The sequence below is a fragment of the Rhamphochromis longiceps genome, linkage group LG4, assembly GCF_057381845.1.
Source record: "Rhamphochromis longiceps isolate RC_006_pf linkage group LG4, R_longiceps_female_GT1.1, whole genome shotgun sequence".
Lineage (NCBI taxonomy): Eukaryota > Metazoa > Chordata > Actinopteri > Cichliformes > Cichlidae > Rhamphochromis > Rhamphochromis longiceps.
In genome coordinates this window covers 3,728,908-3,755,903 of record NC_140560.1, presented here as the reverse complement: position 1 = coordinate 3,755,903, position 26,996 = coordinate 3,728,908, and the positions used below count along the sequence as shown (strand labels likewise).

General features: G+C 41.8%; 2 protein-coding genes across 3 annotated transcripts in view; one reads left to right on the top strand and one right to left on the bottom strand.

The window, feature by feature from the left end:
* The window catches only part of LOC146670826 (uncharacterized), a 411,199-nt gene that overhangs the window by 30,303 nt on the left and 353,900 nt on the right, over positions 1–26,996 (bottom strand). The gene's annotated exons all lie outside the window — the stretch shown is intronic.
* LOC146670833 (tetratricopeptide repeat protein 39A) lies at positions 4,049–26,952 on the top strand. 2 transcript variants are annotated; one of them, XM_085402963.1, is made up of 18 exons: positions 4,049–4,497; positions 5,100–5,204; positions 5,663–5,794; positions 6,125–6,183; positions 7,653–7,720; positions 7,936–8,000; positions 8,375–8,474; positions 8,571–8,636; positions 8,733–8,841; positions 8,924–8,991; positions 20,040–20,099; positions 20,304–20,465; positions 20,565–20,656; positions 23,884–24,004; positions 24,094–24,205; positions 24,289–24,403; positions 25,006–25,122; positions 26,643–26,952. In XM_085402963.1, the coding sequence occupies exons 1-18, from the start codon at positions 4,463–4,465 to the stop codon at positions 26,749–26,751; spliced, it is 1,695 nt and encodes a 564-aa protein (XP_085259089.1). In that variant the 5' UTR covers positions 4,049–4,462; the 3' UTR covers positions 26,752–26,952. The 2 variants fall into 2 exon arrangements, with proteins under 2 accessions (XP_085259089.1, XP_085259088.1); XM_085402962.1 differs by having other exon boundaries at positions 4,050–4,497; positions 5,097–5,204.

The following is a 26,996-nucleotide window of genomic DNA, read 5'->3' as shown; positions in this document are numbered from 1 at the left end:
TCTGTCACGCTCATCAGTGGCTCATGGATGTCTGTACTTGACCACAGAGGCAGAGCATCGTTCAATCCTGCCAGCTGCCTATCTAGGGAGCATTTCAAGGATGACAGACTCCACTTTCTCTGCAGCAAGACAGCTCATAACGTTTTAACAGTGTCTCCCTGTCCTCATACTTCTATATCATCTTCTATAATAGAGAACTATCATTGCAATCTACACTACAGCTCAGAAGTTTGAAGTCCATTAGAAACGTCTTATTTTGAAAGAATACTAAAATTCTTTTTCATATTTTGCAAATTTGTCAGAAATATAAAGAAATTAAAAGAAATGTCAATGATTAAAACTCACATTGATCACTAATTATGATTGATGTTTGCACATTTGTATAACAACAATTACAATTATTTAATTATCAGTTAAACCCACGGATTAACTTTCAGTTCTTACAGTAAGAATCCTCCAACAACCTTTTGAAAGAAACATGTTTTTGTCTTTCTTCAATTTTGAGACCAACTGAACCCACAAACCTGAAGCTCCAGACCCCAAACTAACCAAATGTAATGTTTCCTTAATCAGCACAGTCATTTTAGCTCTTGGTGTGTGATGTCTACTCACAGTTTTGGTGCTTGCTTCTTCGACTTGATCCACGATCGTCTCCACAGCATCTCTCTGCTGTTTCCTCTCTCCTCATGCTTCTCTTCATGCGTCCTGTCCTCAGATATAATCCAACCAGCTGCCTCCTTGTTTCCAGCTTGACTTGTTTAGCAGAATTTCCAGTTAAGATAAATCCAGAAAAGTTGTCCTGCTTCAAAAGCTCCTCCAGCTGCCTGTCTTGTTGTCCTCCTCTTCTTTTGCATTTTTGTATTTGTATTTTTTGGACTTCATGTTGCCATGACAACATATCACAGAGCATTATGGTAGATTAAATCAGGGGCTTCTGTCCTCCTGCAGAACTGTTGGTGATGTCGTGGGGATTTAAAGTTGTGTTCGTGAGGTTTATCTTTAAACTCACTGATCCTGCAAGAGCAGGAATTAAACTACAAACCTTCATAGTCCCCATCAGTACTGTTCATTCTGCTCTGCAGCAGTGGTCACAGGGGCAGCTTTGAGTAGTTTAAGCACGTTTTTATGACATGTTTATGAACAGCTGTCTGCTCTGATGTTTACTGGGTCCTTGAACGTGTCATGTTGACGTCCTGGAGTAACACAAACACACAAACCTGTTTTATTCTGAACCACATTTATGTTTTCACTTTGTAGTTCTAAGAGCTGATTCCTGTGTTGTAGTCCAGATGGAAGAGGAACACTGGAGCCTTTGCATGGTTTAGTCTGGGGTCAATGTTTTATGTAGCAGCTCCACCTACAGTTCAAACAGAGGAATTGCAGATAAAGCGTCAGGCACCCATCCATGCTCACTGATCTGTGTCCTTTTGATGCTTTTACTTTGACATCTCATAAGAAATAACAAGAAAAATCTCAAACAAATCCACTGAAACTGATCATGAGCTACAGTGTAAAACAGACTGTTAGTGTTCTAGACTGCAGTGGTTCCTATCTCGAACTTTACGGTCAGCTCATGATCAGTAGTTACTTTAATTTCCTGTTATCAAATGAAAGAGAAGGCCAACTGCTAAACAGCTGAACAAATAATATAAATCAGTTGTTTTAATTCAGATTGGTAACAGCATAAACTGCTTTCCAAAAACAACGTTTTCATATAGGTAAATGCTGCAACGCAAAGATCCTCTGTATGTCTGGAAATACATACATTAAATGCATTTAAAGGATTTTCTTTCATTTTATTTCTTGAATTGGAATTTTAATCGCCAATAATAATTACACATTTAAGGAGGTTGATACAATACTGAACAAATATTCAAGAGGAAAGACTCTCTCTCTCTCTCTGTCGGCAGGTCCCAGTTCATACCTATATTGTTGTTGTTGTTGTTGGGGTTTCTCTGTAAATGATCAGGTACAGACACATGACTGAAAATGAATGTAAAAAGTAAGTTCAAAGAAACGTTTTAGTAAGTCTTCCAAAAAGCCTGACGGCCTATTGCTCAAGACCCAAAACAAAAAGAAAGTCAAGTGGCCAACTAGGAACTGAATGGGACACACTGCTTCTTTATGTTGGCGGTGGCTGTAGCTCAGGTGGCAGAGCAGGTCAGCCACTAATCAGAAGGTCGGTGGTTCGATCTCCAAATATCCTTGGGCAAGATACCCATGTTTGCCTACTGGTGGTGGTCAGAGGGCCCGATGGCGCCAGTGTCCGGCAGCCTCGCCTCTGTCAGTGCGCCCCAGGGCAGCTGTGGCTACAATGTAGCTGCCATCACCAGTGTGTGAATGTGTGGATGACTGAATGTAGTGTAAAGTGCTTTGAGGTCCTTAGGGACTGAGTAAAGCGCTATACAAATGCAGACCATTTATGTTGCACTTTAAGAAGCTTTATAAAATCAAGCAGCTTGAAAAAGGTTATAATTCAAACAAATACATATTTCTAATGGTGGTATGAAAATAGGGGACAGATGTTACTTTTAATCAAAGACAGATCCATATTGTTAAGTGATCAGTTTAGCTTTGTCAGGTCACAATATGCTCAGGGAGAACGAAACATGAGTAGAAGACATCACCATTTTGAAGGGTAATAGTTTTTTAAAGAATTGCTCTGAGTAAATCTGTGCTATTGTAATTTGAAGTAAAGAAATCATTCTACATTTTATTTTGCTTTATTTAATTGTTTCATAGACACAACAGCCTTCTTCCATATTTCTTTATACACAGTTGTTCCTGCAAAAGATGGAAGTTGTACAAGCCTTTTACAGCTCCCAACATTTCTGTTTCTTTGACTGTATTGCAACTGTAGGACAGAGTCTCTTCAGGAGTCTTTTCTGCTGGAGAACAGATGCCACACCTTAAATCCACAGTGTTAAGAGAAAGCATGGAACTCATTCATTTCTAAGCCCTGATTACAGCCCTGAAATACAAATTCAACACCTTGAATCAACTTCAGATGTCTACATCATGTATCAACAACTAACAAGGAGACAGGCCTCACCTGGCCATGAAATATACTTTGTAAACTGTCAAATTATATGTTAACCTCTAAAAACGGGAGACCATGTATATAAGCTCTTTGCATGATCTTACACTGGGGCAGTGAGTTTATAGCAAATCCTTTTAAAATGCATCGACTGACAAAGTAGCCTCCCTGCACATATATAACAGGAATTGTGAAAATGGACATGGCTGTAATTCCTTTGATGCACACGCTTCTTGGGGCCTTGGATGTCTAAGATTGTGAGTCCAGTTCCAAAAAGTTCAGTGTTTTCATTGAATGACCTGTGCGGGTTTTCCTACATCTTGCAGTGCAGTAATACTTGAGGAGACTAAAAGTGAAATAATAAAAACGAAACCTTTTGAAACAGTAAAACATTAAACAGAAACAAACCTACTCTGTACACTACCCGAAACTAAAACAAAAAGTCAAACTAAAATTGAAAGAAAATTAAAACGAATTAGAAAATACAAAACTGCAACAAGTCATCGCAAGTTTCCTATCGCCGTCCCACCCTTTACCCACAGTCTCACCCTGCTTTTGTCTTTGTTTGTCAAACAAGTGCACTGCTGTCGTACCTGTAGTTCATAGCAGGGATGCAAAGTGTGAGAGGGGCTGTATAAACAAGATTTTGGAATAACTTAAAATAAATAAAAAGGTGTAGATTTAGATTACTAGATGATGAACCACTTCTGGCATCTGTGTCTCCTCGTGAGGTATAACTACAACACTGACCCCTATTCACGATTCCGTGGAATTACACGTGAGCCGACGCGTGAATTTTACAGTACACTCACCTCTTCCTTATTTAGGTACCAGAGACGAAGCAGCAACAAAATAATTTGCCTTTAAATTCTGATTAACAGCGAAATAATATTCCCTTTTCTGTCACCTCATCATATTTGCTCTCCCCTCAGCCCATCATCGCGTCCATATGGCATCAGATGCAGCAATGGCGCAAAGAAGAATGTACTCAACATTTTCACTTTTGAGAGGAGAAGAAGACAAAGGGGAAATGGCGCCATTTACTGTTGAAAGTTACCGAACTTCTTAGTCAAGACTAAGATGGATCTTTAAGAGCTGCGAGCACCTGACACTGATCAGTGTTACGGTGTAGTGTCTGCGTGGCAGTGGAGCCACAGAGGTAGGCGGAGGAGCTGCGCTTCTGTTGCGCAATGCGTAGTATCGGGCTGTTGGGTCAGCACAGAGGAGTGCACGTTCTTATTTCTGGTCAACTTTAACTGACAGCAAAGCCTCGGTAGCTTAACTGTCAGCTTTTACGCCAACGCGAAGAAGCGTGAGAGCTGAAAGCTTGGTGTCGCGGTGTGAGAGCTGAATGCGTCCCGATTTTCTGCGAGTGCCGCTGAACTCCGAACAGGTGTTGGGAGGCGCGCCGCCCGGAGAGCGAACATGTCCAATGGGAGAGAGACAAACGCCGCGGAAAAGTGAGTACGGGAGGCGAGTGAAAAGTCAAGGACACGTCAAAAGTTGGAGTTGTTTCCCACAAAGTGTTTATGTGTGGGTCTGTCCACTTCAGCGGTGACATATCGCCCGGCAAATGTTGAAAAGCCACCTGTGCAGATCTATAAATGTGATTATTCGCCTTTGTCTGTAGCAGGGAAACGTGAATGAGCAGAACTTTTTTCAATGTTTTTAAAAAGTTTGTGCTGCACCAGGAAGGAGACTTGTGTAGTTTCGCATTCTTTCACGTAGTGAAACGGAGGGTGTTACTTCAAACTACAAGTTAAAAAAACTCAATTAGGCTTCCGTATGTTTTTAATCGAATATTTTGTCCCACTTGCTGCGATCTTATTAAACAACGAGTCTTTTAGGCAAATTTCACAAAGTAAACACGCCTGCATGTAAACGCGGATGTCAGCTTTAACTGGGAGGCATGCTAATCGCTGAACCCGAATAGATCTGGTCCATTATCTCATGCTAATACTGCAAGGCTTGTTTTACCCTGAGTCACAGGTGTGTGTGTGTGTGTGTGTGTGTGTGTGTGTGTGTGTGTGTGTGTGTGTGTGTGTGTGTGTGTGTGCAGCAGCTCCTCTGAGATGACCCTGAAAGAGTGTTTGGATGACTGTATGGAGGCGTTGGATCTCTTCCTTAACAACCACTTCAATGAGAGCCTGGAGAAGCTGCGACCAAGGTGACACAACAATCCATAGTCAGGTTTTAGCTCTCCGGAGGTTTCATGTAACTCTTACGATGCAGGCTGTATGCGCTTGTGGTGTTCTTGCTTTGTTTCACAGTGTTCACATTTTCAGTGTGATGTCAGCAGTATTTTAGCCTTTGGTGATATTTAGAGACTTATATGGTGTGAACCGTGAAGCAGTGGCCTTCCTGTCAGGCTTCAGTTCTCCAGGATATGAAGTGTTTGCCGAAGCTGACGCCCAAGGTCTGACTGATTCAACAGCGTACAGACTGTTAGGCCTGCAAAATAAACACTGTGCACAAGACGGACTGGGATGGTGGAAGAGATAGAAAGAATAAAAAGAGCCAGATATTTACTCTTATCTTTGCGCAACAGGGAAATGCAGTAACTACATGTTTGCTTACAGCCTGAGGTGTGTGATGTTGATCCTGCAACTCTGTGTTTTTATGTAGAGTGAATGAGAGCATGTACCATGCTCTTATCTACGCCACAGTGTTGGAAATGCAGGCAATGATGACTTTCCAGCAGGATGACATCACCAATGCAGGAAATACCATGAAGAGTGCCCAGGAGGTCTGTCAGAGGTCAGGATGTCGAGATTGTTGTCCCCTGATTCTGTCTTACAAAGGTTAACGATGGTAACACCCCCCAATCCTCAGCTTGGATGCAGTGAACTATTCTTCCACATTCCATGAGCCACAGAGGCAAATATTAAGAGCTGCATGTACTTTTATGGCTCCCATGTGACCATAGTACCAGTTTGACTGTGTTTGCATAATAGAATTCGCAATAGCAACTTCTTAGATAAGAGAAAATAGACACATTTGATTGGCAAATGGTTGATGTGTCAGATAACATGGCCGCAGTAGTCAGTGTCTGAGTGTCCTGAAGTGCCATTTGATTTTTATTTTCAGGTTTCGACGGAAGTCTTCCAGCCTTTCCAACAAATCAGCCGGGGGGTCACTTTCTGAAGGTAAAAGGCTTAAATGTGCCACTCGTGTAGTTTTAAAGGATCCTTCCAAAAATGCAGTGGAGAAATGTCTACTGTAAGTCATTTTATTTAGTTCCATTTTTTTGAAGAAGCCAATTTCCCCATCTGCCTGTACTTAAATAGATATCTTTAAACACCCCTGGACGTTGCATATTCGGTGGGGAAAACGTTTCTTTACTCATGCCAGTTCTTTCTGCAGTCTAGGAAGAGTCTGACACTAAGTTACTACATCTGGATGAACAGAATCCACATTTTGGAATCCTCTCAAAAAGTTCCATTACACATTGATATACCAACGTGATCTCAGACACTGCTAAAAAACTGATCATAAGCGTGCATAATTTTTACTGTGTGTGCCACCTTGGTTTAATGTGATACCATTCCAACATGCTGTCATGTATTTTGCATGTAGTTTTTTCCAGTGTAGCTGAGGCTGATGGGAGTGCAGATTGTAGACATATATAGGAAAAATGAAAATGACAGTTGAGCTAAGAAAAGAAAACCAGGATAACCAAAGAATTACAGTTTAACAATGCATGGAAGTGTTACTAATGTTGGCTCAAAATTATCCTGCAACCAAAGTTATAGATGTTGAGTATTTCAGAATGCAGCTATGTGATTGGCTGGCAGACTCATACTTGTGCCTGTAGATCTGCTTTAACAGTGTGACTTAAAGTGCCTTAAACAGATCAGAGAACCTAGAAAAAGGAAAATGAACAATAGTTGTTCCAGCACTGACGGACCCCAGCTATTAATGAACACATTCAGGCAACTTTTGTTTTTCATTCCTTGCTGTGATGCAGCAGTGAAACCATTCTTTCTGCAGTTGACTCGCCGCTCTGAACCGTTGAGGCTAGGACCCTCAGCTCAGAGTTCTTCCTCTCCACATTGCCACATTCTTGCATAAAGGGGCCTGTATGTCTGATATTATAGGGTCTTGCACTATATCAGGGGTGTCAAACTCAAATACACAGTGGGCCAAAATTCAAAACTGGAACAAAGTCGCGGGCTAACTTTAATATTTATTGAAAAAAAAAATCTTCCTCCAGATATAAGAATGAATCTTTTCTTATGGACTCAAATAAGTTTTGCTGGAAAACTGAATATGGAACAAGCAAAGCTTAATACTAAACAATATATATATTAGCTGTATAATACCAGTAGGCCAGCTCTAATAGTAATTTGGTATGGCTTCGCGGGCCAAATGTAATTAGGCTGCGGGCCAAATTTGGCCCACGGGCCAGAGTTTGACACCTATGCACTATATAAATAAAATGTATTCGAACTGATAAGCTGACTAAATGTCTTCAGTCAGGATTGCATATGGAGGGTTAAGCTAGGAAGCACCTGCCTGGTAGATGAACACCAAACACAGGAGTATACCTAGATTTTACACTTCATCATATATAATTTATCATTTAATCTGTGTATACATGGATGTGTTTTTGCAGTGCAGCTCCATGCAGAAGTCTGTTATGCAGAGTGTCAACTCCAAAGAGCTGCCCTCACCTTCCTGCAGGTGCAGTATGCTAATATCCTTCTAACAAAGTAACAATTTCTCTACACTTTCAAAAACAGCACAACCTCCCAGTCTAGTCTTCTTAAGGCTGCACAAGCTGTAGAACCTGCCTCATATAACACATAGCATGCAAAAACCATTTGTGTCATGTTAAATTTGTTTGCAAACAACACACAGGTAAACTGTAGCGATGCATTCCTTGCACTGTTTTGCAGGATGAGAACATGGTGAGTTTTATCAAAGGAGGAATCAAAGTACGAAACAGTTACCTTATTTACAAGTAAGTAAACAATGAAACAAGAAGCTGTTTTTAAGTAAATGTGTAATGTTTATAATGCAGTATAGTAATTAAAGTAATTCTGAACTTTACTTTCACTTGTCTGTATTTAATGTCTAAACAGAAATCAGTCACTAAAACATATTTGCACTGTGATTATTAAACGGCTACTTCACCAGTTTTACAGTTGAAGGATTTGCTGATTTATCACAACTGCAAGTCCAGAATATTGTGAGATACAAGAAATGATGAAGTCAAAGCAGTCTCGAATAAGTGTTTCCTGAACGCTTCCATGTTTTTACTTTTCATTAACCTCTGTAGTAAAACGGTGATATGATAAGCTGTGTGATTAGAAATGCTTGTCTTTCATAACGCAGAGAGCTGCATTCCTTCATAAAATCGCACCGCTGTCTCAAAGAGCCCAGCCACGTTCACTTAGAGGGAGGAATAGCATTCGGGATAGGGGCGTTTAACCTGGTATGTCCCACATTATATATTTGCACTGCTGGGTGGCTGCATGTGTATAATTACGTGTTTGTATTATTACGTTTATCAGATCTTCTTTGCTTACAGACTCTCTCTCTCTTCCCTCCGCGGATACTCAAAGTTTTGGAGTTTGCAGGCTTCTCTGGAGACAAGGTGCAATGAACATACACGCCCACCTCTGTGTATTTAATCATTAGCTGACAGCTGTTATTTTATGATACTTTCTGTTTTCTTTTTAATCCTGTTCAGGAATACGGCTTGTCTCTTTTGAACGATGGTGCGACGGGGATGAACTTGCGCTCTATGCTGTGTGCTCTGCTGCTGCTCTGCTACTACACCTTCCTCACATTCATACTAGGTAGTGCTAAAAATCAGGGTTTTTTTTAAATCATTCCTACAAGACGCCTGTGTTATATTATATGTCCATTTTATCCTCTCAGGGACAGGCGAGGGAGAGGTGGTGGAAGCTGAGAGATTGCTGAAACCTTTCCTTCTGCGTTACCCACGGGTAACTTACTCTAATTATTTAAAAAAGCTTTATAAAAACTTGTCTGTATTCAACTATTGTCCTTACTGGACTAGAGACTATGAGACCTTTCAGTCAGGTTTCAGGGCCTTTCGTGGTACTGAGTCTGCTTTTATCCTTCTATCTCAGTTTTGCTGGACTTGAGTGCTGCTTTTAACCTTTTTGACTGTGACTTACTCAGTGAGCGCTCGGAGACTGTGCAGCAGTCAAGCACGTGACTCCCCCTGGGTAACACTTTCCTATGTCACTTAATGTGACACCTGGAGTTCCACAGGCATCTGTCCTGTTCTGTTTTTCTTTGCTGCATGCTCCCTCATGGTCAAATTATCTGCTAACATAACATTTCTTTTCATATACAGATGATTTATGGTTGTATTTACCTTTTGAGTCTTGGAAATCACTATTACATAAGAAGGCTCGATGAGTACATTTTTGGATATCCCACACTTTCTTACAGTTAAGTCAGTTCAAAACCGAAGCTCTCCAGTATTAACTGAGAGGCTGAAGCATTACCTGAGCTATTTAACTCCTTTTATTAAAAACACAGCTTAAAAACTTGTGACACGTTTACAATTAGACAAACAAATCAATGCTGCGGTAAAGATCAGTTTTTTCCACCTCAGAAAAACCTCCAGACTAAAAACATCTTTGCAACCTTCTGATCTGCAAAGGATTATGCATGTCTTTGTTACTTCTAAACTGGAATATATTGGAGTATAACTCTATACTGTTATTAGCCTTGCACTGGCTAATTACAGAATCCAGTATCCAGAAGCCTTTAATGGGGTTGTATATACATATGTGGTAGATAATGCTGCAGGATCATTAATGTTGGCTTCTCGGTCAGTCTGATCACGTTGTGGTCAAACTTATTTCAGAAGGAGCTCGTGTCTTTGCTGTTGTTGCACTGAAACTCTGACCTCAGACATCAGCTGTAACAGGTTTTGTATTTAAGGACAAACCTTTTTTGTTAAGCGTTTGGAAAATGCTGGTGTCTAGAACTGTAATTGGATGATGGGCTGCTGTTGGGACGTGTCATGTAAACATGGTGAATGTGTGCAACGTCAGTTTTGTTATTCTATTTTATTTTAGTGTAAAGCACTTTGGTTTTAAAAGTGTTATAACGATGTTGTTTACCAACTGTGTGTTAGTCTCCTGTAAATGACTCACAGACTGGGGTGGATATGCATTGTTGCTAACAGACAACATTTGAGGTGGAAACATTATGTGAGAAAATCAGTTCCTGTCAGTTTAATTGTGATTGGTTGATTCAGTCTGCAAGTGTGAGATAAAATGGAAAAAGGAGTCCTAAAAACATTTGAGGCTATTTTATTGAACTTTTCAGGGTTTCCTTGTGACTAGCTGGCCTGTAACTACAGGGGTCCAACAAAGAATGGCCACGCATCATACTGATGTCTTCGGAAATTTATTTCTCTCTCTCTCACACTCTTATTGTCTTCAGACACCGTGAAAACTGAAGAAACACAAAGTTTACAACATAAATGTTTTGAGCTTATCAGTCTCTCATATCAGTGTCCATAAACAGTCTTGTGCAAGCAGAACAGAAAAATGCACAATAATGGATATCACAAAAATGTCCTCTCATTACCAGTGTAGAACACGTATGCAACATTATACAAACAATATACATGAAACCATACCGTGTGCGCCTCTTGGACCACATGCAGAATAACATTAACGCTGAGGCTGTAGATGCATCGGTAGCCATGTATCCATGCTAGCTCCACAATGCCATGGTTGTGCTCTCAACCAAACTCTGGTCATGTGACAATTACAAACTTTACCTCATACAAACATTACAGCACTTTACATATTTACCAAACCCATATTTTGTAATCACATATTTTAGACATGTTTTTTAATTAATGTTACACTTTTATCATCTTATCTTGTAAATAAATGAACTAAATTAAGCATGAATCTATCACAGAAACATGAAATAACCAACTTTATTTTAACTGTCTCAGGGACAGTTACACTCCCACCAAATTACTATGATTTATGAAATCTGTAAATAATTTGAATAAATCTAGGAATTTACAGAACCAAACAGTACTTAATTGTGACAAACTTGCAAGTCAATCCTAATACTTTAACCATCCCATACACATTTACAGAAGTTCCACTGGAACATTCTAGTTACTTTCTATTAGGACCACTAATTTATGTATAGGGCGTTCAAGAGTGGATGGTTTATTGAGCCTTTCACCCTCTTTCGATAGTTTTCTATTTCCTAGTTGTATTCTGGCTTTCCAAACCAGACCATCTTCATCTTTGCAAACATCCAGTACTCTCCCAAGCTTCCATTCACTGCGAGGGATTCCTTCGTCTTTCACAATGACAATGTCGCCTATTCTAACATTTCGTCTTGGAGAGTGCCAGCATTGTCTTAGTGTGATGTTTGAGAGGTACTCATTCCTCCATCTACTCCAGAATTGCTCTGCCAAATATTGAACTCTGCACCACCTTTTCCTGGCATACAGATCTTCTGGCACAAATTTTCCAGGTGGAGGCAGTGGTACAGAGGTTTTCATGGTGAGTAAATGGTTTGGGGTGAGTGGCTCTAAGGCTTTGGGATCACTGATGCTGTCGGTGGTGAGAGGACGGCTATTAACAATTGCCATGGCTTCATAGAAGAATGTTCTCAAAGAAGCATCATCTAATCTTCCAGCACTCTGTGAAAGGACCTTGGTTAAGACACCCCTGACTGTCCTTATCTGCCGTTCCCAAACACCTCCCATGTGACTGGCGTCAGGCACATTCATGACAAAGTCACACTGTTTCCTGGCCAGGTAAGCAGACAGTCTGTCCTTATCTACTTCCTTTAAGGCCTCTGTCAGTTCATTTTTTGCCCCCACAAAGTTTGTTCCTTGATCAGATCTGATTTGTCTGATGGCTCCACGAATAGCTATAAAACACCGCAAAGCATTTATGAAGGCATCTGTCGTGAGATCTTCCAACATTTCTATGTGGACTGATCTAGAGGACAAACAAGAGAATATAAGACTGTACCTCTTATAGTCCTTGCGGTTTTGCTTTGTATGGAAAGGTCCAAAGCAGTCCATCCCGCAATAGGAAAATGGTGGTGAGGGGTCAACACGAGTGGCCGGTAAATCAGCCATCCTTTGTGTTTCTGTTGGCCTGCGAGCTCTCCTGCATGTAACACATTGCTTAATGTGATTAGCCACAACTTTGCTCCCACCAACAACCCAGAAACCATTTGCTCTCAGCTCATTAAGTGTCTGTCCTCTGCCTTGATGTTGGGTTTTCTCATGGCACTGATCTAAAATCAGGTGTGTAATTATGCCATGTTTGGGTAGGATTATTGGATGCCTCATGTCAAGCGGTAAGGAAGCCTTCCTTAACCGCCCTCCTACCCTGAGAACACCGTCTTGCAATATTGGGTCAAGTTGGAACAAAGGATGGCTCTGTGGTAATTTACCATGGTTCAGTGCTTGGATTTCCTCCTTGAAAGCATCTTCTTGTGCTAATTTTATAAGCACATGACTTGCTTTTCTCCTGTCTTCCACATTTATACCCTTTGTTGCATTGGCTCTTTTGGCTAGTTGCTGGATCCTGGCAACTACATTTACTGCTGTATGCCATTTTGAGAACCTTTTGAGTCTCTCCAAGAAGTTCCTGTCCTCTACTACCTTTGTTTGTAGTATTTGTGTCGTTTTGACCTCTGGATCACCTACCAGAAGGTCTGGAGTTGAGTCTGGTGTGACAAACTCTCTTTCCCACAGGAAATGAGGTCCAATGAGCCAATTTGAACTGATCAGTTCCGCTACTGTGAGGCCTCTGGAAGCGTGATCCGCTGGATTTTGATTGGTGTCAACATAGTGCCACTGTGCAGGATCAGTTGCTTCTCTGATTCTTTGCACTCTATTAGCAACAAAACAGTGAAATCTGCGAGCTTCGTTGTTAATGTAGCCCAAAACCACCTGTGAATCAGTCCAGAAATACTCTTGGTCAATTTTGAGCTCCAGTTCCTCTTTTAGCATTCTGCTGACTGCTGAGGACACCACTGCTGCTGTTAATTCCAGCCTTGGTATGATTACAACTCTTGTGGGTGCAACTCTTGCTTTGCCCATGACTAGGGAGCAATGCACTTGGTCTTCACTCATCACCCGAACATATGAGCACTGACCATACCCACGATTGCTCGCATCTGAAAAGTGGTGGAGTTCTATTCTCTGGACTTTCCCAAGGCTTTCGGGTACAAAGCATCTTGGGATTTGGAGTCTCTGCAGGTTCTTCAGATCAGTGACCCAACTTTCCCATTGTGGCTTCAATTCACCAGGCAGTGGCTCATCCCATCCAATGCTCTTTAGACACATTTCCTGTAGAATTTTCTTTCCTATTAGAAGGAAAGAAGCCAAGAAGCCTAATGGGTCAAACACAGAGGCTATAATGGACAGAATTCCCCGTCGTGTTACTGGTTTCTCCTCCAGGGCAACTTTAAAGGAGAAGGTGTCACTGCTTACACTCCACCTTACTCCCAACACAGTCTGAACTGGGAGTTCATGATGGCTGATGTCCACATCCTGGGCTCCACTAGCTCGTTCACTATGTGGAATTGACTCCAGGACTTCTCTGTTGTTGGATATGAACTTGTGGAGCCTTAGTCTTGCCTTTGCACACACCTTCCGCACATCTCTCACTAGTTCAATGGCTGCATTCACAGTTTTTACACTGATTAGCCCATCATCAACATAGAACCTACTTCTGATGAAGTTGGCTGCTGTGGGATGTTCCCTTTCATTTTGGCTCGCAAGATACTTCATTGCATAATTTGCGCAGCCTGGTGAGGATGCGGCCCCGAAAAGATGGACTTTCATGTGATATTCTTTTGGCTCTGTGTTTGTTTCACCATTTTCCCACCACAGGAATCGCAAGTAATTTCTGTCCTCTCTGTTTACATGAAATCTGTGAAACATCTTCTCTACATCACAGATGATTGCAATTGGGTGTTGGCGAAATCGGCAGAGTACTCCAGTCAAACTGTTAATGAGATCAGGTCCAGTCAAGAGGTGATCATTCAGAGCTGTGCCACTGTACTTTGCAGAGCAGTCAAACACAACCCGGATTTTTTTCCGGTTTTCTCGGGTGATAGACGCCTTGATGTGGAATATACCACATATTTCCTTCTCTGGGATCATCTTCAGCTCTTTCGGCATCACCTTACATAATCGTCCTTAAATTTGGAATTTTTCTCAAACTTCCCTTTCAGGTGCTTAAGTCGCACCAGAGCCAGACGCTTATTTTCTGGCAGCTGAGGGCGTGCCTTAAAGGGGAGTGGCATCTCTAGGTGCCCGTCAGCATTCTGGTGTATTTTCTCATTTAGCAGTTGCATGAACTGTATGTCATCTTGTGATATGCTCTTTTCTCCAGGAGCTGTGTCTTTGAAGTCTGACTCAAGCACTCTGATGATGGTGGCTGGTGTCAAGGGTGGAAGTTCCTTAACAGATAAACGATGGCACAGGCCTGTCACTTCTGCTGATGTTGCCATTTTTTGTGAACTGCCAACAATGCTCCAGCCCAGGTCTGTCTTGATTGCATATGGCTCTTCTTCACCTCCCACGATTACTTGCCGTGGTGCCAGTGCTCTAGGACAGTCGTAGCCTATTAACAGCCCGACCTTGCAATCCATTAACTCAGGCATCTCCTGTGCTATTCTGATTAGATGTTCCCATCTTTTGGCAGTTTCAGAGGTGGGAATGCGTGAACGTTCAAGTGGGATGAAGTCTCTGGTATAGGCAAGTGGCAAGTTGATAAAGCTTTTGGAGGAAAACCCTCTAACTCTGAGCCCACTAACTCTTTCGCTCTGAACAATGGAATCTCTTCCCATCATAGTGGTTAGCTTTAACTTCACTGGCTCTAAACTCATCCCCATCTCCTCACATACCCCTTGATCTACAAAAGTGTTGCTACTCTGTGTATCTAATAGAGCATACACTAAGGTCTCTCTCTCTGGAGTGGTGGTTGAAGAAACCCACACAGGCACGATCATGGATGTGCTCCCACCATCTCCTCTGTCCATGCAACAAGAAAGTGCAGATATGTTTTCTTCTGCCTGCATTCTATGTGATGATGTGTTCACTGGAGTCTTTGGACGGTCTTCGTGAAGAGCTGTTGGATGATGTTTTTTACAAACCCCACAAGTCGCCTTGCGCTTACAGTCTTTTGAATTGTGTCCTCTTCTGAGACAACCAAAGCACAGGTTATTGTCAAGTATGAAGTTTCTTTTGTTCTCCACGGACATTTTAGCAAAGGTCTGGCATTTGTGAATAGAATGGCTTTCTCCACAGCAGATACATGTGACTGAGTTTGATGGCAAAGCATTTGCTTTTCTTTCTATATCAGGCTCATTTGAATTGTTCTCCACTCCACTGTATCCTGTGGTTGTTCTGTCTGATGCTTTCACATTTGTGATGTATGCATTAGCCTTTGGACGCTTTATGTCTCTAGCTGACCTTTCTTCAGTGTGTTTCAAGGCATGAAATGATGTTACAGGATTGCATGCAACTTCCGCTTCTTGTGCAACAAAATCAGCAAATTGTTTGAAGCTTGGATATTCTTCTTTTTGCCGTAACTGCACTGTGACACGACGATTCCAACGAGAAGTCACCCAGTCAGGAAGTTTTTGGAGCAATTTTTGATTCTCTTCACAGTCATTTAACACCTGCAGTTCTTTGATGTATGGCATAGCATTGCTGCAGGCTGTCAGAAAATCACTGAATTGTCTCAGTTTAAGCGACTCTCTTGAACCAATCTTTGGCCAGTTGTTCAGTTTTTCCCTAAATGCACGCTGAATTATAAAGGGGTGGCCATACCGAGCATTCAAAGCTTCCCAAGCTTGGTCATATGCTTCGTCATCTTTTCTGTAAAAGCTTCCCTCCAATACAGACCGTGCTTCTCCACTGGTGTATTTGCGTAGGTAGAACAACCTGTCAGCTGGATTTGTGCATCGCCCATCGCCGCTCTATCAAAGCTTTGAAACTAGTGCTCCACTCTAAGAACTTAAGTGGGTCCCCTGAGAAGACTGGGGGCTCAGGTGCAGGAAGTCTGGTGAGGACCATTGTGTCATGCAAGGCTTGCATTAACAATGACTCATTGTTATTATTGTTTGGTTGTTCATTGTTATTATTCTTGTAGGTTTGCTCTGGTATGATTTCTTCAGGAGCTAATGGAGGACAACTGACTACCGCGCTGTGTGCGCTTTTGTCTTCTCCACAGGCTTCACTTGAATCTGCTTGAGAATAAGCCTTTAGCTTTGCAGTTATTACCTGAAGATCTCGCTGATTTTCTAGTCTTTTAAGCTCTTGCCTTTGTGTAGCAATAGCCTCCTCCATCTCTATCTCGGCCTGCTTCGCGGCAAGCTGTGCAGCACACTCTGCCTTTTTTACATTGATGCTTTGCTGCTCCGATAAACAGCTTGAGCGGCAGCTACGTACAGAAGGTCGGGAGATTGTAGTCCCAAATATTGACTGAGCATATTCTCTGTCTAGCACCATGTGAAGTCTCGCATTTTCTGCTTTAGCATCAAACTCTTCTTGCCCCACTTCACTCATACATACTTTAAGTATTCTCATCAAGTCCGCTGTTACTGCTGTGCAGGAATCAATTTTTCTTCTAGTCTCAGTAGGAGGGGCTGACTGCGATCTCATATCTTCGTATGTATTTTTCACTTGTGACTCTAGCCCTTCGACAGTATCCATCATGTCAGCTAATTCCTGGTCAGAGCACTCATCTTTAAGTTTGGAACGTGTAGCTTTAACTTGTTCTTTCCAGCTTTCATATAGTTTGATAAATTTACTCTCCTTCTGAGAGAACTCTTGTTGCTTAAGTTCTAGCATTTTGGGCGTTAACTTTCGCTCCCTTGAGGATTTCCTGGGCTCTAGTCTTGAAGTATTAGAGGCAGGCTTCTTCAACATTATCTGCTTGATTTCTATTTTAGCATGAATATCACCTATGAGTAACTCCAATTTCTCTCTTTCTACATCATCAGTCTGTAATTTCAATTGTTCATTCAATCTACTTAGCTCTTCCTTAAGGGAATCAATTTGTTCTCTGCATTCTTCAATATGTGATTTTTCTGTGTTTACTGACATTGTACATGTTTCAGCAAACCTGCTGCATAAACAAGTTGTTGCTATATGTACATGCGATCCTGGCAAATATACAATTCTCAGTACAATCTGATTCTTGCAACAATTTGCTTAACTACACCCCTTGTTATTCTTCTTTTAAGTTGAACTCTTAAACATTATTAGAACATTTTAAACAACACCACTTGTAAAATAAAAGGGAACACTTTGGCTATAATGACAGGTTGGTTACCTTTAACTCAGTACCTTTCTTATACAAAATAAATTATTATTTTAATAGACCTCTCCAAACTCCAAACCTCTCCATGAAGTTGTGGATATATCACAGCCCAACCTGGCGCTGACTGAAGAGCCGTTATCTTTTCCTTGAAGACCGCCAGGGATTTTACAGTTCTTGCTGTGTGCAGCGGCAGAGATTTGCAGAGCTGTAGTTTATGATGGTCAATGTCGCCCTCTATTGGTGAAGTCGTGGTCGTTGCCGTCCAAGGCGCCAATAATGGTGTTTCCTCTTTTTAAGTTTGCAAGCCTCTTTTCCGCTGTGTTCTCGAACCACACACACTGCGCTGTCAAGAACGTTTCTTCTTTTCTTATTCTGGAACATGCATTGCTTCTAACGTCGAACTTCCAGCCACGTGGGCGGTACGTTTTCACTGTAACTACAGGGGTCCAACAAAGAATGGCCACGCATCATACTGATGTCTTCGGAAATTTATTTCTCTCTCTCTCTCACTCTTATTGTCTTCAGACACCGTGAAAACTGAAGAAACACAAAGTTTACAACATAAATGTTTTGAGCTTATCAGTCTCTCATATCAGTGTCCATAAACAGTCTTGTGCAAGCAGAACAAAAAAATGCACAATAATGGATATCACAAAAATGTCCTCTCATTACCAGTGTAGAACACGTATGCAACATTATACAAACAATATACATGAAACCATACCGTGTGCGCCTCTTGGACCACATGCAGAATAACATTAACGCTGAGGCTGTAGATGCATCGGTAGCCATGTATCCATGCTAGCTCCACAATGCCATGGTTGTGCTCTCAACCAAACTCTGGTCATGTGACAATTACAAACTTTACCTCATACAAACATTACAGCACTTTACACATTACAGCATGAATCTATCACAGAAACATGAAATAACCAACTTTATTTTAACTGTCTCAGGGACAGTTACATGGCCTGCTGGTTAGTGTGTCAGCAGTTAGTTTACCAGCTATGGTAAACCTTCGAGGTAGTCATGATGTTTCAACCATATACTGTACCACAGACTAAACTATGATTCAAGCATTTAAAAAAAAAACCCTTGAAGACAGCTATCACCCCCAACCCAGTAATGTCTTTTGCAGTCCAGAGCAGCTCAGTTCAAGGCTGTCATAATCAAACGCTCTGCTACGTTAGGCAGCAGAATATAGCTTCCAGTTTTCCTTCCATGTTGTGAGTCCCATGGAAATAAAATCTCTTGTTTAATCAATACAAAGAATGAAAACTAGCGTGCCTGCACTCCTGTCAGTGCCATTGTGTCTTTTGTAACTGTCAGTAGCACTGGCTGCTCTTCAAATACGTCCATGTTTACATAACGAGTAAGTATTTGGAGAAGAGTCTTTTGGTTTGCTGCTTCAGATTTGACTGATTTTATTTTTTTAAATAAATACACCAACTTATGGAACGTCGATACTGTTCTTTAGAGTTCATTATTAACGTGTCATTTCTGTTTTGATGTTTAAATGTTTTAGTTTTGATGACATGGCAGAAGCTGACTGCATTGTAGTCAGCACTGTGACAACTGGCTGATTAATAAACACATTTCTGATGATCAAATTGTTTTTTTAATCTAAATGTGACCTTTTTTAAGTTCCCCATTAACTGAATGTGTTTGGGTTTCTAACATTTGGCCAGGCAGTGCAGGACACAGGGCTGTAGGAATTTTTAACTCATAATTTTTAGTATTTGAAGTCAGCACAGTAGTATGGTGGTTAGCTGGATTTGAATCCAACAGCCAGCCTTTCTGTGTAATGTTGGCATAGGTTTCCAGGTACTCTGGCTTTCTCCCACAGTCCAAAGACTGTTTAGGTTAACTGGTGGCTCTAAATTGTCTCTAGTGTGAATGTGAGTGTGAATGGATGTCTGTCCCTCTCTGTTAGCCCGCTATGTTGGCGAACTATCCGTAATGTACCCCGTCTCCCTCCTTATGACCACTGGAATAGGCTCCATCCCAGTTCTGACTCTGAATTGGATAAGCAGAAGAAAATGGATGGTGGGATGACATTAGTTGAACTCATATTTGCACACACGAGAGTAGCTGATAAGAGTGGAACTTAGCAACAAAGAACCTGTATGGAGTAATGTGGTTAAACTTTGACCAGTTGCAGTTCCATACACAGTGAAGGATCCTTATAGTGGTCAGAACAAACGTATGATAACAGATGGGAATTTTGGCCAAAAAGGCAAAACCGTATCATTTATTATTGCCAAACATTTCTGTTTTTTGTATTGCTTGTAAATGTATATTGTCTCTGACGGGTTCACGCCATAGTTTTCACACAGACGTTGATTGTATTCACGTTGCCATCCATCCACACCTTGATTCCTTCGACCCGATACTGTCTCAAACTTCCACTCGCACGATCCTTGCCGAGGTCTCTCGTCCATGTCACGCTTGCTTCATGCCATCACTACCACTCCGCATGACGCACATTCTCGTAAATTCACAATCCTTCTCTCTGCTCCACCTTTTACTCACAGCCCATCCCAGAGAACAAACTGAGCGCTCGGATGAAAATTTCTTGATCAAACACTGCCAAGAATGATTGTTGTGTGATGTGCCTGCTTCCAGGTAGATGAAAATTTAACAGTGTTTAGATTTGTACATTTTTCTCTTTTCTCTAGGGGGCCATATTCCTCTTCTTTGCTGGTCGAACTGAGGAAATCAAAGGGAACATTGATGAGGTGTGTCAAGAAAACATTGCTTGATTGCACTTCTTGAGGGTATGAGGAGCATTTATGATACGTCACTTGCTGTGGCAGTGTTTCTATGTTTTTAAGGAAATGAGCTCCAAAAAACCAGCGCCCAGTGTTAATATTAAATGTACAACATGCCTTGTCACTGTCCGTGTTCTTCTGCTCTACGGTTTAATTTCTCTGCGCTTCCAGGCAGTGAAATTCTTTGAAGACGGCTGTAAGGCCCAGCAGACATGGAAGCAGTTTCACCACATGTGCTACTGGGAGCTGATGTGGTGCTTCACGTACAAGCGTGCGTGGAAGATGGCGTACTTCTACGCTGACCTGCTGAGCAAGGAGAGTCGTTGGTCCAAGGTACAGAAATTATGACGGGAGAAGATCAGAATAAAATTTATTGTCAGACATTTTGAGGATTTAATACATGAATCCTTTCTTTATGGTTCTCCCTGTTAGGCCATGTATGTGTACATGAAAGCTGCTTACCTCAGTATGCTGCCTAAAGATGAGGCCAGGCCTTTTGGGGAGGACGAGGTAGAACTCTTTAGGTAAGCAGGGATTATATCCTTACTTCCTCTTTACCAGTATAGATGCTGTGAGGTGAGCGGTATAGTTCACGTAAATGTCTCTGTGCTTTTTGCTTACAATACAGACAATATTTAAAAAAACATAGCTACTGTGATGGCATCCTCTGCTTTCTGTTGTTCTGTTTTAAACAGTTGGGACCAGCATTTCTGCCGTCGCCATCTTGGTTGCAAAAAAATAACTAGACACAATAAAGAGGGACGTAGGTCACTGCGTCACATTCATTGGTTTGTGAATAACAGGTCCTTAACCAATGAGCATGTGGTTTCGTACAACAGATAACCCTCCATTCTGAAACGTGACATGCCTAAAAACAGAATTTTATTTCTTCAATAAGTAATATTACCACAGGTATCGCCATCTGGCGCTTTCAGTTAGAATACAGGTTTCAGGCACTTTGGTTATTGGTTTCATTTTTCACATGGATGAACACCGTGGTACATTTTACAGCTAAATGGGAGGGATATTTTTCCTTTAGAATATGAAGAAGACCAAACTTTGATGTGAAAATGTTAATTAGTGTCTTCCTGCAGATTGAGTAGGCACCAGTTTGTGGAAGCCAACATGTTGCCCTGCCATCTTGAATACAGTGGCCTGGATGGACATAGCTATTCCACTTAATCGTGTTTAATCACATATGTGGTTAGAGACCATCCACATATGTAGCAAAGGAGAAAGGAACTCACAGGTTTCTTGAAAAACGGAAAGGAAAGAGACAACATGACTGGCATCTGAATAAAATCTTATCCTCTTCCTCCTTACCTCAAGCCTCATCTCCTGATCTCACGTCAGGGCTTTAACAAAGGAAAGCGTGAAATGACATTCTTATTTATTCCCAATATTGTTGCAATTAGTTATTGTCAGCAAATAGACATGCACTCGTCAAATCTCCAGACAGCTAACAACAAAACCACAAACCAAACCACAAAAACATCTTGTTGTTAGCTAACATTATATTAGCTGGTTATAAGCTAACATTAAGCCAGCTAATTATTGGCTCAAGGGTCCTAAAAGTCAAACTTTCCCTCTGATAAAAAGAGATTACATCCTTACATCACATGGGAGTTTATTTGCTAAGTCCAACAATGTTAAATCCATGTCAAAGAAATTTTCACTACTAACACTAACTAGGGTTGCCAACTCCCTGAAAAATAAATAAGGGACACCTCGTGGCCAGGGCCGGGCGACCCAGTTGTCTTCACCCTTCCCAGTGTGGTGAATTTTCTAGCTCTTTTTTTGTGTGTGAAATTATTTTTTTAACCATTTGACTTGAATTTGATTTAAGTAGATGTGTATTCTTTGTGATATGAACACATGTGAAACAAATGATCATTTAGCCATTTATTTTTAGCTCAAAATGACAACATTAACACAGTAAAACAGGTCTCTTTCTTAAACAGAAGCCTGTCATGCTTAACTTTTGAGAATATAAGTAAATCTTTCTTTAAAAGAACTCTGTCCTGCTTAACTTAAAATAATAGAAAACAATAGAAAGAAAAATATTCTTGTAACAGTGCACATTTAGTGCATTTAGTACAATTGGCTTCAGTTGAGGTATTATTTCAGCTTTTCTAATGCTAATCAGCTGCTCCTGTTTGTAAACCCACTTGTTCCCATGATTACGCATCTTAACTCATCATCATTATTCATCTATGTATTACTTTTATGTATTAGTCATCTATTTGTTGTAATCATCTATCCTTGCAGTTGTTTATTACACAAAATAAATTATATTATCACACTTCTGGCCACATAGCGCTGATTTTCACTGCACCTGCCCATATTAACGTTTTCCAGCCAGGTGTTTTCCTTTTCCCATTCTTCCCTTTCTCTGAGGGGAACAAACATTGCTGCTCTAACGCTGGGCTTACACTGTGCAGTTTTAGGCCCATTTTGAGCCGATTTTTTGAGTGATCGGACCGATTTTGGCCTTCATCGTGCATCGTGTAGTATACGTGGGGTAACGAGAAGTGATTAACACCTCATGACCAGCTCCCGATCATCAATCGCTCGTGAGGGTCTCACCACAGCCGCTCACACTGCTCGCGCGCAAACACGTAAACGTTGGTGTAAAAGATGGAGCAGCACGGCTGTGCAGCGTGTGATCTGGACACAAGCCATGGAGGCACAACTTGTAGAACTTTGGAAAGCTCATCCGAGCCTTTTCGATGTGGCATCACAAAATTATCACGACCACAACAACCGTGAAAATAGTTGGATTTACATTGCTGCTCAGTCACAGCTGCCCGATCAATGTTTTTCATTAGCAATTTAGCAAAGTTGATGGTGGTGGTGTGTCTGTGTGAGTGTAAGATGGAGAGAGAGAGCGCGACAGATTTTCTGTTATAACCTTCATTTTATGGACGCACAGTGTGAGCACTCAGGTCGCATCAGAGCATCGGGCGGTATAGTGTGAGACCTGCATCGTGACCTACCAACTTCTAACCCCTGCGAGTCAATCGTGCAGTTTGAGCAGGAGCTGAATAACGTGACTGAAAAAATCGCACAGTGTATGTCCAGCTTTAGGTGTACTGTCGTCCGAGACTTGCACCGCAGTGTCTGCGTTTGTTTCCCTGTTGGCCATGCTTCTTGTTGTGGTCATCTGTTGTCTTCCGGTATTTTCTCCGTAAGCGACCTTTCCTCGACCAATGAGATGAGCGGTAATCTGAATTGTCATACTCGAATTGTCATAAGTGTGCTGTCAGCTCATTGGTCACAAAGCAGGAGAGGGGCTGGGAATTATGTTTTCAAACAAAGCGTTAATTCCATAAACATTTATAGACTACTTTTGATTCTCACTGTATTACGGGACAAAGTGCGTCCCTTATTAGCTCAATACGGGACGTGTACTTTTGTTTCTAAATACGGGACGATTCCGTATTTTAAGGGACGGTTGGCAACCCTAACACTAACTAACAGCAGCTAACAGCGGCTAATAGTGGTAGCCCTCAGTAACTCACCTCCGTATCGCAGTCACTGGAAAGAAGTGAGCTTCGCTGGTCAATCGATTTTTATCCTTTCACAAAGTCTTGTAGCCTACTTTACAATAAATAGACACGGACACATATTGACAGCTGAGGTAAACAGCAGAGTAACAGCCTACACTCACTACGATGCCAAACAGTCACATGGTGTACTTAGTAACTGAATCATTCGTTGGTGTGTCTTTGTATATCCCCTGTCATTTTAGACAAGTGCCCACCTTGAAGCAGAAGATAGCGGGGAAGTCTCCTCCAACGGAGAAGTTTGCAATTCGTAAAGCCAGACGCTACAAGGCTGCCCTCCCAGTCAGGTTACCTGTACCAGTGCTGGTAAGAGTTACGAAATAAAATAAACACATATAACGACTGCTATGTTTGATTAAAAGAGCGTCCCAACAATATGAACTGCTTCATTACAGGAAATGATGTACATGTGGAATGGATTCAGTATGATCAACAAGACACCAGAGCTAACTGAAGGCATGATGCAGACGTTGGTGGAGGCAGAGCGCTCTCTACTGGAAGCTCCTGGTATTGCTGCCCTTTTCCAAACTGTGAAACAGGAACACGCAGTTTTTCATGTTTGCTCATGGTGTCTGCTCCGTCCCCTGCAGTAAACGAGTACACAGTGGACGACCGCTGTGTGATCCACATGTTGAAGGGCCTTTGTTTGAAGAATCAAGGCCTCCTCCAGGCTGCTGAGGAGTGCTTTAACAAAGTGTGTTCCAGGTGAGCTCTAGCAGAGTTTCAAACGCAGGCAAGTTATTTCCTGCTCACAGTGAAAGCAGTTTCTTCAGAATCAATTAATCTTGTGTGAACAAATTAATATCAGCCTTTCATTGCAACGTTTTTTTTGGCAACACTGGTTAACACACTGTGTTTTCTTGAATTAGTGGCAGAAGAGGGAGTACTTCAGAATCTTACTACTTTCTTCTACTAAAACCTGTAATACAAGCTTTTTACATCAGTGTTTTCTCTGATTTTCCAAACATTGCATAAATTCTGCAGGTCTTCCTTTTAAAACGTATCAGGGTAACTCTTCATTGGACGTCCTTTCAGTGCCCTGTTTGTTTTGCAGCCATAAAACTCTCATCTCACTACGTCACAGTGTGAATATTTGCGTGGCAATCAAGAAGGACTTCCAGCTTAAATTACACTGACAGTCCTCATGAGAGACGTTTGTTTATTCACCAAATTGGTCAGCCACCTGCAGCACAACCCTCAGCCTTCCCAAGGATGCCACATTGAGTACAGTGCAGGATCAACATCATAGCCTATGTCTTAAATGAATGTCCGTGTTGAATGAATATTTAACTCGCTTCTTATTGCAGTGAAAAGAAGATCAGGTTTGACCACTACTTGGTGCCCAACTGTCTCGTGGAGCTCAGTCTGCTTTACATAGACCAAGGCAGAAGGGATGAAGCTATTAAAATACTGCACAAGGCCAAGTAAGTTACTCCTTCAGTCTTCACTCTCCATATTATTGTGAGACTGCAGCATTCTGTTTTGAATATAAAAGTTTGCACTACTTTTCTACCATTTTAGCGGCACTGGCAGGGAGCTAGAACCTTATTCAGCTGGCTTTCAACTGAACAAGCCCACATAGTGTGCCTCACATAGCCACGCGTTTTTGCTTCCATTTGAGTTCAGTCTGAGCAGATGATGAGCCCAGCTTCACTTTAGTGCCAATGGAATGTAAATGAGTAGTAAATGACACTAATTAGTTGGACGGAAGTTTAAAGTGCTGGCATGCTGCACCACAAAACAAAATTAGGTATACACTCGCTGGTCAGTTCATTAGGTACACCTTGGGTTGTCATGATAGCGGGTACGTAGCAGTCATAAAGGACTGGGCACAGTGTGCCAAGATAATATCCCCAGCAAAATTATCTCACAATCAGCCTGAACTGTTAATACAAGGCAGGGTGGATCCATGCTTTCATGTTGTTTATACCAAACGTGACCCCACCTGAACGCTGTACAAGAAGTCGAGACTCATCATACCAGGCAACTTTATTCCGATCTGCTATTGTTCAGCTTCAACGAGCTCATGTGAACTCAAGACTAGCTGACAGGAGTGGCAACCCAGTGTGGTCTTCTGCCGTTGTAGTCCATCTGCATCGAGCTTCAACACCATGTGTGTTCAGAGATGCTCTTCTGCATACTTTGGTTATAACAAGTGGTTTTGTTATTTTATTTTATGGTGTGTTAGTATTGTAGTTGATAGGTTATGGCCTGTAAATGGTAAATGGCCTGTATTTGTATAGCGCTTTACTAGTCCCTAAGGACCCCAAAGCGCTTTACACAACCAGTCATCCACCCATTCACACACACATTCACACACTGGTGATGGCAAGCTACATTGTAGCCACAGCCACCCTGGGGCGCACTGACAGAGGTGAGGCTGCCGGACACTGGCGCCACCGGGCCCTCTGACCACCACCAGTAGGCAACGGGTGAAGTGTCTTGCCCAAGGACACAACGACCAAGACTGTCCAAGCCGGGGCTCGAACCGGCAACCTTCCGATTACAAGGCGAACTCCCAACTCTTAAGCCGTTATCTTGGCGTAGTGTAAAATCGAAGCACTACGAAACAGCTCGTGTGTATCCAAAAGTAAACAACATTAGTGTACTTGTAAAACTCACAGAATCCTGAAATGCAAAATTAGGAAAATGATGTTTTTTAGGGGTTAAATAGGACTGCAGTAAAATGGTTGTTAGCAACTGTAGGGAACACTAGAGGTCACCCTATCCCTGTGTAAACATGTACGATCCATTAGCTGATAATGACTCCAGCTCTTCAAGCGTGATCCTCTTTAAGGGTGCCGATGCCAAACACTTTTATCCATTTCTCATCCATCTGCTTGTACTTTAGAAACGTGCATCCAACAGCAGCATATAATGTGTATGGCAAGTTAAGTTTCATTGCAGGACACGCCTTTACCACGTCTGCTGTTCTGACTTACAGGCACAACTACAAAGACTACTCCATGGAGTCTCGCACACAGTTCAGGGTGCACGCTGCTCTTGCCAAAATCAAGGCTGATCCCGGTGAGGATGATGACACCCACCTCTAAGACTGCTCGGGCTCCTTCCGCTGGAGTCTCCGATTCCCCTCACAGTTACAGCTACTTCAGTTTTTGACCAAAGTGCCTTTTTCAACAAGAGTACACTGGGTATGGTATTGCTGTGGTCAGGTTTACCTTTGTGTGATCATATGCACTCCACAATTTAAGCTGGACAAAGGTGTAATCTGTAGAATATTTGTCAGTGAGGCACAGCTGAGGGACCTTTAATTTCACCACCTGCCACAGGTTAACAC